This window comes from Hyla sarda, chromosome 12, assembly GCF_029499605.1.
Source record: "Hyla sarda isolate aHylSar1 chromosome 12, aHylSar1.hap1, whole genome shotgun sequence".
Classification (NCBI taxonomy): domain Eukaryota; kingdom Metazoa; phylum Chordata; class Amphibia; order Anura; family Hylidae; genus Hyla; species Hyla sarda.
Genome location: NC_079200.1, coordinates 37,567,477 through 37,582,543, shown reverse-complemented (window position 1 = coordinate 37,582,543; position 15,067 = coordinate 37,567,477). Strand labels below are relative to the sequence as shown.

The 15,067-nt window shown below is 41.2% G+C and overlaps 1 protein-coding gene across 5 annotated transcripts in view; it reads left to right on the top strand.

Annotated features, from left to right (window-relative positions):
- Positions 1-345: 345 nt before the first annotated feature.
- Positions 346-15,067, top strand: part of MPP2 (MAGUK p55 scaffold protein 2) — a 32,568-nt gene continuing 17,846 nt past the window's right edge. For 2 of the 5 annotated variants that reach the window (XM_056549316.1, XM_056549315.1), the window contains exons 1-4: positions 346-541; positions 4,792-4,908; positions 14,366-14,454; positions 14,652-14,804. In XM_056549316.1, the coding sequence (XP_056405291.1) occupies positions 361-541; positions 4,792-4,908; positions 14,366-14,454; positions 14,652-14,804 (540 nt within the window). In that variant the 5' untranslated portion in view covers positions 346-360. Of the gene's footprint in view, positions 542-2,803; positions 2,832-4,791; positions 4,909-9,946; positions 10,466-13,233; positions 13,328-14,365; positions 14,455-14,651; positions 14,805-15,067 lie in introns of those variants that run through there. The other 3 variants (XM_056549318.1, XM_056549317.1, XM_056549319.1) reach the window with 3 other exon arrangements.

Below are 15,067 nucleotides of genomic sequence, written 5' to 3'. Positions count from 1 at the left end.
GAACTACCAGTGGGGGCTGTAATGGCCCCTATTTTGGTTGTCACCCAGCTTTCCAAAAACAGATGCCAATAAGAAATGGTGGACAATCTTTGTAGCAACTTGAAAAAGGAGGATAAATTTTGAAAAAATATTTTTATTTTTCATATTGCCAAATCCCCTTGAATAGCGCACGGAGAGCAGCAGATTTCTCCCAATTGGATTATTCTGGTGGTTCCAGTAACTCTTGCCAAATTGCATTGTTTGCTGAATACATGGGAATGAGAGTGCTCCAAGTCATTACAATATGGTCGGATTATCCTGGTCATTTACATAGACTCTACAGCCATCTCATCATGACCATATGAACTGTCCTTCTGTTGCATGTTGCAGTACCCCCTTAAACTCCCCCCTTGCATTGACTTGCATTATTCCTGGCGTTTCCCTTTTAAGAACCAGTGGATTCTAAGCTGTCGCTACATCTGGGTGATAAGAAATAGACCAACGATAGACCACCACATAGAGCCCCCAGAACCTCATATTCTGACATCTATATCAAGGGGAGGTGAGCAGACCATATGTGAATGTAAATGGCATGTAAATTATCATGGGTTGTATCCGTGTATTTGTATATGTGAGCCTATATTTTTTGTTTATACGTGTGTATCTATCGGCATGCCAGTTTATGTATGAACAGTATTTATGTCTACAGATCTATATTGCTACATGAATATACGTATCCCTAAGTGTCTGTATTTGTGTCTATGTGTGTATGTTACATGTATGTTTCAATGTATGTACAGTATGTGTTTGTATTAGGGATCATATGTTTCATTTTTATGTGTGGGTACATATGTGCAGATTTATTTATGCTTGGATCTGAATGTGTGTTCACTATATGCTGATAAATGTATAGCTATGTGTGTTAGTTTGTTATAGTGTATGTGTGTACACATTTGTATGCGTACATATGTATGATAGTTTATATTAATACTATGTTAATGTATATGTATGATTACATGTATACTGTATATTTATGTTATATATGTCATCTATCTCTATTTATTTATTTGTCTATCATCTTTTATCTTTAGTTCAATTTAATATATCTATTTCATATCTGTCATCTAATATCTACCTCTTTTATATCTATCTATTCTGATATCTAGCAGATAGATACACGGCAGCACTCCCTGGTAGTGATTATTAGTGGCTTTATTAATCACAAAGTGAATATGCGACGTTTCGGCCACCTCACGTGGCCTTCATCAAGCCTATTCTGATATCTATCTATATCACTATTTCTCTCATATCTCTGTCTATCTATCTCGTATCTATCTATCTATCTATTTCATATCTATCTCTTATCTATCTATCGCTCTCATATCTATATATGTCATGTCTATCTATCTATCTCATATCTACCTATCCATCTCAGATCTATCTATCTCATATCTATCTATCTATCTATCTATCACATATCTATCTATCTCATATCTATCTATCCATCTCAGATCTATCTATCTCATATTTATCTATCTATCTATCTATCTATCTCATATATATCTATCACTCCATCTCAGATCTATCTATCTCATATCTATCTATCTAACTCGTATCTATCTATCTCATATCTATTTATTTCCTATTTATATATCTATCTATCTGTCTCACATCTATCTATATATCTATCTATCATCTATCATATATCTATTTATCTATCTATCTATCTATCTATCTATCTCATATCTATCTATCTATCCATCTCATATCTATCTATCTATCTATCTATCTATCTATCAATCTCATATCTATCTATCTACCTATCTCAGATCTATCTATCTATCTACCTATCTCAGATCTATCTATCTCATATCTATCTATCTCATATCTATCTATCTCATATCTATCTATCTATTTATCTATCTATCTCATATCTATCTATCTATCTCACATCTATCTATCTATCTATCTATCTATCTATTATCATAGTGTAGATATACTGATATTGTTTGTATCCCACTATATTTCTAAGGCCATGTTCACACAACAGTTCAGATTAATCTATCTAAGACAAACGTGTCTGATTTTTGTCATAGACTGATAGAAACCAATTACAGCTAATTTTTCATTTTCCCAGAACCATTTGAAAAATAAAAGCTGAGCTGTGATTGGTTCCTATCTGTCTACAACAAATTTTTTGTCTCAGATTGATAAATATGGCACAATTTATTTTTGCACAGTTTTAATCCTGTGTTTTACTGATAAAAATGTTTTTCTCCCTTTGCTGTTAAATTATATTGAACTCTGTAGTAAAAGGACTATAGGTGCAAATTACAAGCTCTTTTTTGACACAAAATGACTGAAAAATGTAAGAGTTTTTTTCATAAAAATGTGCCGATTTTCTGTACGGATGACAATACCAGCCATGGACATTGTGTGATTGTGGCCCATTGTCATCCGGATGGTTATAAATGTGTACGTACCATGTGCTCATGTTAGATTTGATGTGTAAATATGTAATGTCCTCTTTACTTTCACTTAGCTGCTCCGCCGTGTCACCGTCACCTGTTACGTATATGTTATATGGTGTTACTGATAAAGTCCGCGGCCATCTGCTATCAGTGAGTAGTAAGTGTAGCGGTATACATATGAGCTGATCCCCGGGGTTATAAGGCGATGGCGGTCACTCGCACAAATCTCACCATTATCACTGCATCCGGTTATCCAGAATCATAAAATATGAGAGGCTAAACCTGATATCTATCTGATACACATATGTTGTTTAGTCTAATGTAATCTGTAATCTGTTCTTTCCTGTTATCAGCCATTTCATTGCCAGAAAGAAGCTGCGGGTAATGTTTTTGTTTGTTTGTTTATTTAGTTATTTTTTATATCTTATCCAAAAAATTCTTCTTACTAAATACTTGTATTCTACATGAAACCACAACTCCAGAACATCTTCTCTTATGCTGGCTATATACATTCATGTTGGCCAAACCCATTGATTATTGCGATCGGCCAACCAACTAATGGTGGCTTCCCAACCCTCCCTTGACATCTGCCAACTGGGAAGGATCAAAAGGCCACCATATACAGTGACCCCCCGACCTACGGTGGCCCCAACATACGATCATTTTGACATACGATGGCCTCTCAAAAGTATATCCCAAGGTTAAAAGTTATGGAAGGGCATTATGCATGCTTTTCTAGTGAACTTTCATACATTGCCGAGTGGTGCTGTTGGCTATGTTCGGAAGTCCCATAGAGAGTAAACGGAGAAGTGGCGAGGTTGTGCGCTGCTGCTCCATTCGCTCAGGGGACAATTGATCTCCATTCTCATGATCGATGCGGGTCCCAGCAGTTAGGCCTTCATCAATCCTGTGGATAGGGGCTAACTTTGAGGGTACTCCAGTGGAAAACATTTTTTTTTTTTTTAATCAACTGGTGCCAGAAAGTTAAACAGATTTGTTATTTACTTCTATTTAAAAATCTTAATCCTTCCAGTACTTATCATCTGCTTTATACTACAGAGGAAGTTCTGTTCTTTTTGAATTTCTTTTCTGTCTGACTACAGTGCTCTCTGCTGACACCTCTGTCCATGTCAGGAACTGTCCAGAGTCAGAACATATCTCCATAGCAAACCTCTCCTGCTCTGGACAGTTCCTGACATGGACAGAGGTGTCAGCAGAGAGCACTGTGGTCAGACTGGAAAGAAATTCAAAAAGAAAAGAACTTTCTCTGAATTATACAGCAACTGATAAATACTGGAAGGATTAAGATTTTTAAATAGAAGTAATTTACAAATCTGTTTAACTTTCTGGCACCAGTTGATTGGAGGCCTTGCTGTATGTAGAGTATTTCCATATGTCATTGCACTACCTTGTAGTTTATTTGACCATCACAATAAGATTTGTATAATCTAGTCTGCTATCTCTAAAGATTGAGAGTCTACTTTGGGGTCTATATGAATGGAGGATCTGGTTCGGGGTTCTGTATAAATGTTGGGTTTGTTCTGGGGTTTGTCTAGATGTGGAGTTAAATCTGAGGTCTGTATAGATAAGAGATCAGTGTTGTATAGATGGAAAGGTCTTGTCTGGAGTCTATAGATTGGGTTATGGCCTGGGGTCTATAATATGGTTGTCTGGTCTGGGGTCTGTATAGATGAAGGGGTCTGGTATAAGGTCTGAATAGATTGTGGGGTCTGGCTAGGGGTTTATATAGATTGTGGGATCTTGTCTAGGAACTGTATAGATAAAAGGTTTATGTCTTGGGTCTGTATAGATAGGTGTCTGGTCTGGGGACTGTATAGAATTGGGGATCTGGTATAGGATCTGTGTAAATGGGGTCTAGTAGAAGGTCTAAGTAGATGGGGACCTGGACTAGGGTTTGTTTAAAGAGCTGGGCTGGATCAGTATAGACAGGGTATGATGTGTGGTCTGTATTTGTTTATGGGGGTATTCATTTTGAGGGCCATCTCATTTGCACTATTTGTGATTCAGATGCCACAATTTGGGGGCATATCCAATATAAACTGGTGGGCATAAGAAAAGAATGTTCTGGATTTAAAATTTCTTCATTACATTTCTCCTTAAAAGTTGGCAAATAAGAGGCCATGTCTTGTATTACACCTCAGCCCAGTGAATTAGATTGGGGCTAAGTTGCAATACCAGATATTGTCTCGGGACGAAAGTGGTGCTGTTTTTTCTTTTTTTTTTACAGTCCCTTAGGTTCTCAGCACCAATAGCAACTACATTTTTATCTAATCCAAAGTAATAAATGGCTTAACGTGTCAATAATTCTCTTTACTCCTAGGAGTCTCCTGTTACTCTTCAGTTCTCTCTTTGATAATTTCCCAAGATACAATCTGGCCTGTATCTTTTATAGCTGCCGGGTCCTCAATGCCTGTCCCATCCATCGAATCTGACTCTGGTAAGTTACAGATGCTAATAGGTGTGGAATTAGCAGAAGACAGGACTTAACAGACATGTAACCCCAAATGTCTGAAGCGTTGCCACTTGTTCTTGAAGGCCACGGGCAAGTGCGTTATCGACCTCTTGTGCCTATTGAACAAGCAGCGAGGTACAGAGCCAATTGCTCTCAGTTCCACCGCCCTTTAGTTTAAGCAGTGCCCTCTTCCTTCTTCAGGTAAGACAAGGGACTGATGGTTCCCTGAACCACCAGAGGTTTTTTTTTTTAACTTTAAAGGGGTACTCTGGGATACAAAAGCTTATCCCCTATCCTAACTATAGAGGATAAGTGTCCGACCGCTAGACCCCCCCCCCCCCCCCCCCCCCCAGTATCTCCTGTAAGGGATCCCGGCTCTCCTCCTGAATGGGACATGTTCGACCATTGCACAAATCGGCATTCGACACGTCCCCTCAATGCGGCTCTATGGGTGGGGAGGTGCGCGGTATTCATCAATCTCCGGTTCCTCTATAGAGCTGCCTTGAGGGGGCATGTCGTGCGGTGGTCGAAGACACCCAATTCATGAGGAGAACTGGGGCCCCGTACGGGAGATAGTGATCTGACACTTATCCCTTATCCTTAGTTTTTGTACCCCCAGAGTACTCCTTTAACTTCCCTTAGGATGCAGATAAAGTTGAACATCATACTGCTGTTTCAGTGGGCAGTCAACGGTTCCCTGTGCAGGTCCACCAGTTGCACCTATGGTAAAAGGGACCCATCCATCTAGTCCCCTTTTATATGCACCCCATACACTATTGCCTATCTATCTATCTATCTATCTATCTATCTATCTATCTATATCATATCTATCTATCTATCTCCTATCTATCTATCTATCTATCTCATATCTATCTATCTCCTATCTATCTATCTATCTATCTCATATCTATCTCCTATCTATCTATCTATCTATCATCTATCTCATATCTATTTGTTTATTTATCTATCTATCTATCTATCTCATATCTATCTAAGCAAAAAAATTTGCAGCACTCCAAATGCAGTGAAAAGATGGTGGATTTATTTAGCCCAATGGCATAGCAACGTTTCGGCTGCCCACTTGCAGCCTTTCTCAAGCTCCCAGGAGCTTACGCAGTGGCTGACACACCCCCTCAATACACAGAAAATCAAGGAAGAATTGTGAGAAAACCGTCACACACAGGTATAGACACTATATTATGAACTACACTAACTTTACAGCCCCTGTAGCATAATCAAATAAAAAAAAATCCTGGAATACCCCTTTATACATGGGCAATTTCTCTTGATCATCTCTGAGATGTTTCTAAACCTGTGTTACCTGTGTCACCTGTGTTAAATTCAGCTGATCAGGCATGAAATGAAAAGACACAGCTCTGTAGAAGGTCTCAGAGCTGATAATGCACAGCCAAGCAAAAGCCAAGCCATGAGGTGGAGATAACTGCCAGTAGAGCTCAGAGAGAGGATTGTGTGAAGGCACAGATCTGGAGAAGGATACAAAACATTCTACTGCACTGAATGTTCCCAAGAGCACATTGGCCTCCATAATTGTTACATGGAAGAAGACTGGAACAATTAGGACTCTTCCTGGAGCTGTCCATTTCACCAAACTAAGGAATCAGAGGAGAAGGACTTTGATAAGACAGGTGACTAACAACCCAATGGCCACTCTGACTGAACTACAAAGATGCTGTGTGCCGATGGGAGAAACTTCCAGAAGGCCAACCATCACTGCAGCCATCACAATCTGGACTTTATGGCAGAGTGACCAAAAAGAAGCCTCTTTTAAAGGAGTACTCCGGGATAAGAAAACGTATCCCCTATCCTAAGGATAGGGGATAAGTTTCATATCGTGGGGTGTCTGACAGCTGGGGCCCCTGCGACCTCCTATACGGGGTCCCGGCAGTCAGCAGCCAGGGGGCGTGTCCAACCACCGCATGATGCGGCAGCTGACACGCCCCCTCAATGCATCTCTATGGCAAAGCCTGAGAGCTGCATTCGTCAGTCTCTGCCTCTGCCACAGAAATGTATTGAGGGGGTGTGTCAGCCACTGCGTAATGCATTGGTCGAAACGTGCTATTTCGGCAAAGAGCCGAGGGCCACGTATGGAAGATCACAGGGGGCCCCAGTGGTCGGAACCCCCGCAATCTAAAACTTATCCTCTATCCTTAGGATAGGGCATGTTTCATATCCCAGAGTTCTCCTTTAAGTAAAAGTCACATAAAAGCGCATCTGTAGTTTGCAAAAAAAATAAAATAAAAATAACAAAACTCTCAGACTGTGAGAAACAAGATTCTCCGGTCTGATAAAAGAAAAAGTAAACTTTTTGGCCACAATTTTAGGCATCATGTCTGGAAGAAACCAGGCACTGCTCATCCCCACCCCACAGTGGAGCATAGAGGGGGCAGCATTATGCTCAGGGGTTGTTTGTGCAGAGCTGAGACAGGGAGACTGGTCAGGGTTGAGGGAAAGCTGAATGGAGCAAAGTACAGAGATATTCCTACTTATTAAACCCCAACACTCTGGACCTCAGACTACTCTGAAGATTTACCTTCCAACAAGACAATGGGGGAGATTTTTATAAACTAGCTAATTCTGCGAAAGTATAAATTTAGACAACATCACAAATATGCAGCAAATACTGAATGCGTTCCACTGATTTAGTTGCAGAATTACTGTGGATCTCGCCTCTATACACAGAACATGGTGCGATCAATCACATCTACAGCATAATGACCAGCTACGGATAATTCTGTTGTGAGTTCACTCAAAGGGCCAGGCCACAGCATGAAGTGCTGCCCCCTTAAACCTGCTGCCCTATTCACAGGCCAAGGGATGCTCAATGGCAAAGACATCTCTGCCATGAATGACCCTAAGCACAGCTCTGTGAATATCCTTGGGTGACCCAGCCTGAGCCTTAACATGAACCCAACAAAAATGTCTCTAGAGAGACCTAAAAATGGCTTCCACCTACGGTCCCCATCCAACCTTACACAGCTTGAGAGGATCTTCAGAGAAGAATGGCCGAAAATTCCTAAATCCGGGTGTGTAAACCTTGTGGTATCTTCCCCAAGAAGACTGAAGGCTGGAATCTCTGCCAAAGGGGCTTCACCTAAATACTGAGTAAAGGGTCTGAATACTTATGTCAATACAAGATTTTAGTTTTCCATTTTCAATAAATTAGCAAAGATTTCTAACATTCTATTTTCACTTTGTTATTACGGAGTATTGAGGGCAGAATAATGGAGAAAATTGAATTTAGTTAATTTTAGCACAACATGACAAAATGTAAAAAAAGAAGACTTTCCAAATGCATTTAATCTGTCTGGCTATGTATATAATGTCTATTTATCTATCTATATTATATCTATCTATCATCTATTTATTTATCTATCTATACAATATATATATATATATATATATATATATATATATATATGTCTGTCTATCTATCTCATATCTATCTATCTATCTCATATCTATCTATCATCTATCTTATATCTATCTATCTATCTCATATCTATCTATCTATCTATCTATCTATCTATCTATCTATCTATCTATCATCTATCTTATATCTATCTATCTATCTATCTCATATCTATCTATCTCATATCTATCCATCTATCTCATATCTATCTATCTATCTATCTATCTATCTATCAATCTATCTATCTATCTATCTATCTATCTATCCAGGGCTCAAGTCATGCAGGAACGCACAGGAATGGAGTTCCTGCACTTTTTCCAGAGCAGGAACACTGTTCCCATTTGAAGGAGTCCTGCAGGACCAGCCCTTGAGTGGAAATCATGCGTGAGTTCCCACACTTTTTTCCTCAGGACTTGACCCCTGTATCTATCTATCTATCTATCTCATATCTATCTATCTCATATCTATCTATCTATCTATCGCATATCTATCTCATATCTATCTATCTATCAATCTCATATCTATCTCATATCTATCTATCTATCTATCTCATATCTATCTATCTCATATCTATCTATCTATCTATCTATCTATCTATCTCATATCTATCTATCTATCTATCTCATATCTATCTATCTCATATCTATCTATCTCATATCTTTCTATCTCAAATCTATCTATCTATCTATCTATCTATCTATCTATCTATCTATCTCATATCTATCTATCTATCTCATATTCATCTATCTATCTATCTCATATCTATCTATCTCATATCTATCTATCTATCTCATATCTATCTATCTATCTATCTATCTCATATCTATCTATCTATATATCTCATATCTATCTATCTATCTATCTATCTCATATCTATCTATCTATCTATCTATATCATATCTATCTATCTCATATCTATCTATCTATCTATCTATCGATCTCATATCTATCTATCTATATATCTCATATCTATCTATCTATCTCATATCTATCTATCTATCTCATATCTATCTATCTATTACATATCTATCTTTCTAGTCCCCTTTTATTTGTATCCTTCCCCGGTGTCGCTGCCCATGGCTTCCTGTCTTTCTGTAGCTTGTTACGATGATCTCTTCTTTCCTCTCTTCTGCTTTCTGTGTGAATGTCACTTTGTGCGGCCTCGGTGCATGACGTCCAACACCCCCCCGCCCCCCATGCGCCTTATGCAGGAGGCGGAGATAGACCCCCTCATACATGAATGTGCCCTATTTAATTGTTGCATTTGCTGGCTTACTATATTACAGCCTTACTATATCACACTCTTACTATACGATTCGCTTCCTGTAGTCGGGCAGATGCAGATCTAGAATATCATCCCCCCGATGTATTCCGATATGATGTCTCTACCCGTGGAGTGGGGGCTGCAATGTATAGCAATGCTGATACTACAGCACGGAATGTAAAAGGATGTTATGCTGTTACTGGAGAATATGGCGCTTGGGTGATGGAAGGGTTAATCATCGCAGCATCCAGGCTGGTACCCATCTTGTGTAATCCCCAGGTTACTATGGAAACTAGAGAGTGATGTTCAAAGCGCCGAGCCTTAAAGGGGTCTTGCAGTAATACAATATCAGGCTAGTGGGATTTGCATCCACTAATGCAGAAAACTCCCTTCGTTGCCCCCCGCCCTTCCAGCCCATAGTATTTGCACCTTTGGCCTGGGCCAACCAGTTGGTTGCATGGTTTTTGCCATGCGCTTCGACTGGTTAAGTATTAGTATTTGTTATTAGCCCTGTGTAACATATACAGAAATGTTGTGTTTGGCTGTTATATAAGATGGTTTCCATGGGTGCTGCGTCCCCTGTCTCAGGGTCATAATGATGCTCTTGCCAGGCGCGGCTTCTGACCCTAATTCGGTCAGACTGATGTGACAGTGACACGAAGAGAAGGGCAGGGATGGAAACAGAGGCGAGGCAAGAGAAAAAGGAGTTATAGCAGGAATAGAATAGGGAGGGAGCAGCCGAGGAGCAGAGAAGGGGACACTGTGGAAGAAAAGCTTGATAGGAACGAGGCAGCCTAAGTGGGTGTCCTCCATGGGGTCTACAGAGGAATCCAGTTCACCAAAGGAAGGTAACTTCTTCACATAATTTCCGCCTAACATCATCATCCATATTATGACCTACCCCCAATGTTACCCAACCAGGGTGCCTCTAGCTGTTGCGAAACTACAACTCCCAGCATGCCCGGACAGCCAGCGGCTGTCCGGGCATGCTGGGAGTTGTAGTTTTGCAACAGCTGGAGGCCCCCTGGTTGGGAAACACTGACCTACACAATCCTATCATGACCCAGAAACCTTCTACCACAACCTTATACCTAATCTGTTTCTTCTTGAGGTTTATACTTCCTCTTAAGAATGTCCTGCTGATAGTGTGGTGTCCCGGTACAGTATTTCATACGTTACCTTTGTAGAGGTCCCCATAGTAAGAGTCCCTAGGAAAGTTGGGGTCCCTCTCCTGTAGTTATCCCCTTGTCATCCCTCAGTTAGTCTATGATTGTATAGAAGTTCTTATAAATATAAGTATAAATGTGTATATATGTAATTGCCTGCCTGTTCAGCGTAGCAGGACCTGCGGGTCACGTGATTAGGACTAGAACTCTATGGTTTTGCTACAGGACCTTTGGAGGTTCCCATGACGTGTTCACCCACAATGCAATGTAACGGTGAGTGACAGTTGTTATGGACCAATCCAAAACTGCCGGCCCCTGCCCATATAAAGGAGCTGCGCCATTTTGATCGCTTTCTTGGGTTGCTGACTCTGGAAGAGGTAGGACCTCCGCAGCTTACAAGACGATTTACTAGGCCAAAGCCTTGTGGCCTTGGCCTATATCAAAGCAGATATACTAAGCAATGCCCCGCTACTCACTGCAAGATCACTGGACCTAATTACTCCCCTAAATCCAGTGGATCTATGCTACCAAATCTCTAAGAAGCTAAATTGAGCTTATCTGATCCCAACCAACTGTCAATCGCTGCTCAGCTATATCTGTAGAGACTCTGTTATCTGGACTGTTACTATTGCTGCATGTACAGAAATTCTTCAGTAAAAGTTCCAGCAAGTTTTCAGTTAACAGTGGTTGTGGACAATCCTTTATTTCTGCATCACCTATTGCTCTTGGGAAGGGTGGCAATAGGCCTATCAAGATTACAGTATTTAACCCTCACCCTGGCATCACGAGTGACAAGGGTTAACAGCGCCCTTTAGTATTCTGAACAGCAACACCCTAACTACCCTACACCCCACAAGGCTTCATCCCCCAAGTTTACCACAATAGTATGGAGCTCATAGGGTTTTAATAGGTATTCTTGAATGTCCATAGTTTATTTTCTGTGTTCGTTAAGTGGACCTCATCCCGTTCCTGCCAATATGTTAAAAGGATAAATAGTTGGTCTGGGGTGTAATAGTAAGGGTGCTTGGTTTGGGCTGTTTATAGAAAGGGGTCTAGTATGTGATGTGTATTAATAAGGGGTCTGGTTAGTAGTGTGTGGTGTCCTGGTACCGTATTGCATACCGTACCTAGTTTAGAGGTCCCCAAAGTCAGAGTAACTACGCTCAGGTGGGATCCCTCAGATGGGACAGCCCTTGGTCGCCTCTCCTCTACTCTAATTCTATACTGTTAATACATGTATATATTTGGTAATAATGTATATTTAATATAATGTACAGTACTTACCTTGTTTAGCGTCGCAGGACCTTCGGTCATGTGACCATGTTAGTATCCTTTATGGTATGTTGCAGGACCTTTGGAGGTCCTTGGGTCACGTGTTACCCATAATCCTTTGTAATGGTGATTGACACAAGGATTGGACCAATTAGCACTAGTCCAACCCCTGCCCATATAAGGGAGCTGTAGCCAATTATCGCTCTCTTGGGTTGCTGCTTTCGTGGATGCCGGACTAGCAGGACGGATCTGCGCAACTTGCAAAGACACGCTAGGCCTGAAAACCTACCTGTCTCAGCGGAACTTAAACCGTGAGTTCTAAACTACCCCCGCTAAAGCTAGCGTGACTACTGGACCGCAACTAAATCCCCTAAATCCAGTGGAACAGGACAGCATATTATCCTAAAGACTCTAAATTGCTAAAGTCCCAACCTTTGTCAATCTCCAAAGAAAGCTTGCATGTATAGCAACTGTTCCGGATATGAAGCTTGCATAAAATCTTCAGTAAAAGTTACAACTGTTTTAGAAAACTCTCCGGTTTTGGACATTCCATTATTATCTACCTCCCGATCGCTCTTGGGAAGGGTGGCGGTAGGACATCGTTACTGAGGAGCCCTTACCCTGGCATCACTAATAGCAAGGGTTAACAAGCACCCTTTAGTCACCGCACAGCTACACTCCCCATACTCTACATCCCCCCAGGCTATCACAAGTGTGTATCAATGGAAGGTCTGGACTGAGATCTTTATAGATGGATTGTCTGGTCTAGGGTCTGTATAGATGAAGGGTTCAAGTCTGGGGTCTGTATAGATATGGTGATCGTGTCTGGGGGTTTGGGATCTGTATAAATTGGGGGTCTGGTTTGGGATCTGTATAGATAGAATGTGGTGACCCAGTACAGAATCACGTGTTCTCCTGTACTCCTGCCCATCCTGTGTGGCAGATGGTGCTTCAATGTCTGTCTTGGGCCCACTCTACTTAAAACTCTCCATAATGCAGTAAATAATGTAATGTTACATAAGGGTTGTTGTCAAGGACCTTGTTGTTAAGGGGAGTATGCAGTGGTGAACATGTGACTTATCCAGCCAATGAGATCTCTCTAAATTCCTCCCATATATAGTGAGGTCAGGGTTTAGCTCACTCTCTTAGTGCTCTTGTTGCTGAGATACAGTTTGGTGGGGAGTGAAGTCTGTCTGTAAGGTGGATCTGAAAGGAGGCCTGAGGCCTAATCCAGCAACCACGCATCTACTACAAGTTAACCCCATTACCCAGGTGAAAGTAAAAGCCTTGCGATAAGCCTACAGTCTTGGGGATATAATACAAGTCAAGTCCAGCAAGTTAGTTAAGTCCAAGTCCCTAAAGTATAGCGTCGACTGCATACCAGTCCAGTTAATTATACACAGCACAATCAAGTCCCAGCAAGCCGATAAGCTTCCCAGAGTTCACCCTGCAACTCCTTCACGCTAATATGAGCTGTCACAGATTGTACCATCTTTCCAACCTCAGTAAAGCAAGCCAGAAAACCGTAACCTTGCGTCAGAGTGATTACTTGCCCTGTGCCTGGGACAGGTGAAGCTGGCCTACCTCAGGTGGTGTATAGGTCAACCACACCCTGGCGTCACAAAATGGTTATTTACACATTATCCCGTCTGACACCACAAGAAGGTTTAGGTTGTGGGTCTGTTTAGAAGGAGGGTCTGGTCTGTGGTCTGTATAGATGGGGTGGTCTGGTCTACATAGTTGAGGGGTCTTGATTGTATGAGTAGGAATTTGCTCTGCAGGCTGTATAGATGGAGGGTTCAGGTCTGGGCTCTGTATAGCTATGGCGATCTGGTCTGGGGTCTGTATAGATGGGGTCTGGCATGTGGGCTGTATAGATGGGGATTTGGTCTATGCTCTGTATAGATGGAGTCTGGTACGTGGGCTGTATAGATGTGGTCTGGTCTGATGGCTGTTTAGATTGTGGGGTCTGGGATCAGTATAAATTGGGGGACTGGTCTGGGATCTGTATAGATAGAAGTTTAAGGTCGTGGGTTTGTTTAGAAGAAGGGTTTGATCTATGGCCTGTATAGATGGGGTGGTCTAATCTGTATAGCTGAGGGGTCTTGTTTTGGTCTCTGGTCGGTATAGATGGGGGGGGGGGGTTGTGGTCAGTATAGATGGGGGTCTGTGTCCAACATCTTAAAGATAATTCTTAAAGAAATGTTCCCATCAGTGTCTCTAATGCTTTTGTTGTGTCACTTTAAAGTTCTTTACTGGGCTCTTTCATGAGAATACGTCTTGAGATTTTCCCTCTCTCCTACCTTTCAGCCATGCAGCAAGTCATGCATACATTTGATCTCCCTCCATCCTCCGATCTGGACCTTATCTTCCTTAAAGGGATCATGGAGAGTCCAATGGTAATTCATTTCTTTGAAATAACTATGCATGGATATGAGTTTAAATTAGTTTTCTGGTTTTAAGCAAAGAAGTCTACAACTTTCTAATATTGTGTTAGAATTCCTCGCCATTTTTAAGACCTCTGTCTGCTGTCAGTGAATCGAAACATTCCTGTTAGCACGCAGAGGCTGATGTAATAGTTTTATCTTCACCATAGGCTCATGAACGTATGGAAGAGACCAGGCTGGAAGCTGTGAGAGAGAACAACCTACAGCTGGTGCAGGAGATTCTCCAGGACATGGCTGGTGTAAGAGACCAAAGTGGAGCAGCAGCTGAGTTGCAGAAGATCCTACAAGAACCTCATTTCCAGGTAGGGTATAGAGTTAAATGAAACATTTTTTCCAAATTTTATTAGCTATAAGATACTATATTTACTGCTGCATTGAATATTTCTAAATTGATGTAACTGTCTGAATCAGTGATCCATGACCTAGAGTGATTGCGTTCTAGAGAGTGGAGATGCCTTTGACAGATCCAAGGAGAACAGAAGTAGAAAGCTATAGACATAGGACAAAAGAAAGAGGGGCTCCTCTGAAAAAGAGTGTCAGGTTTTACTACCGATGACAGAACTGC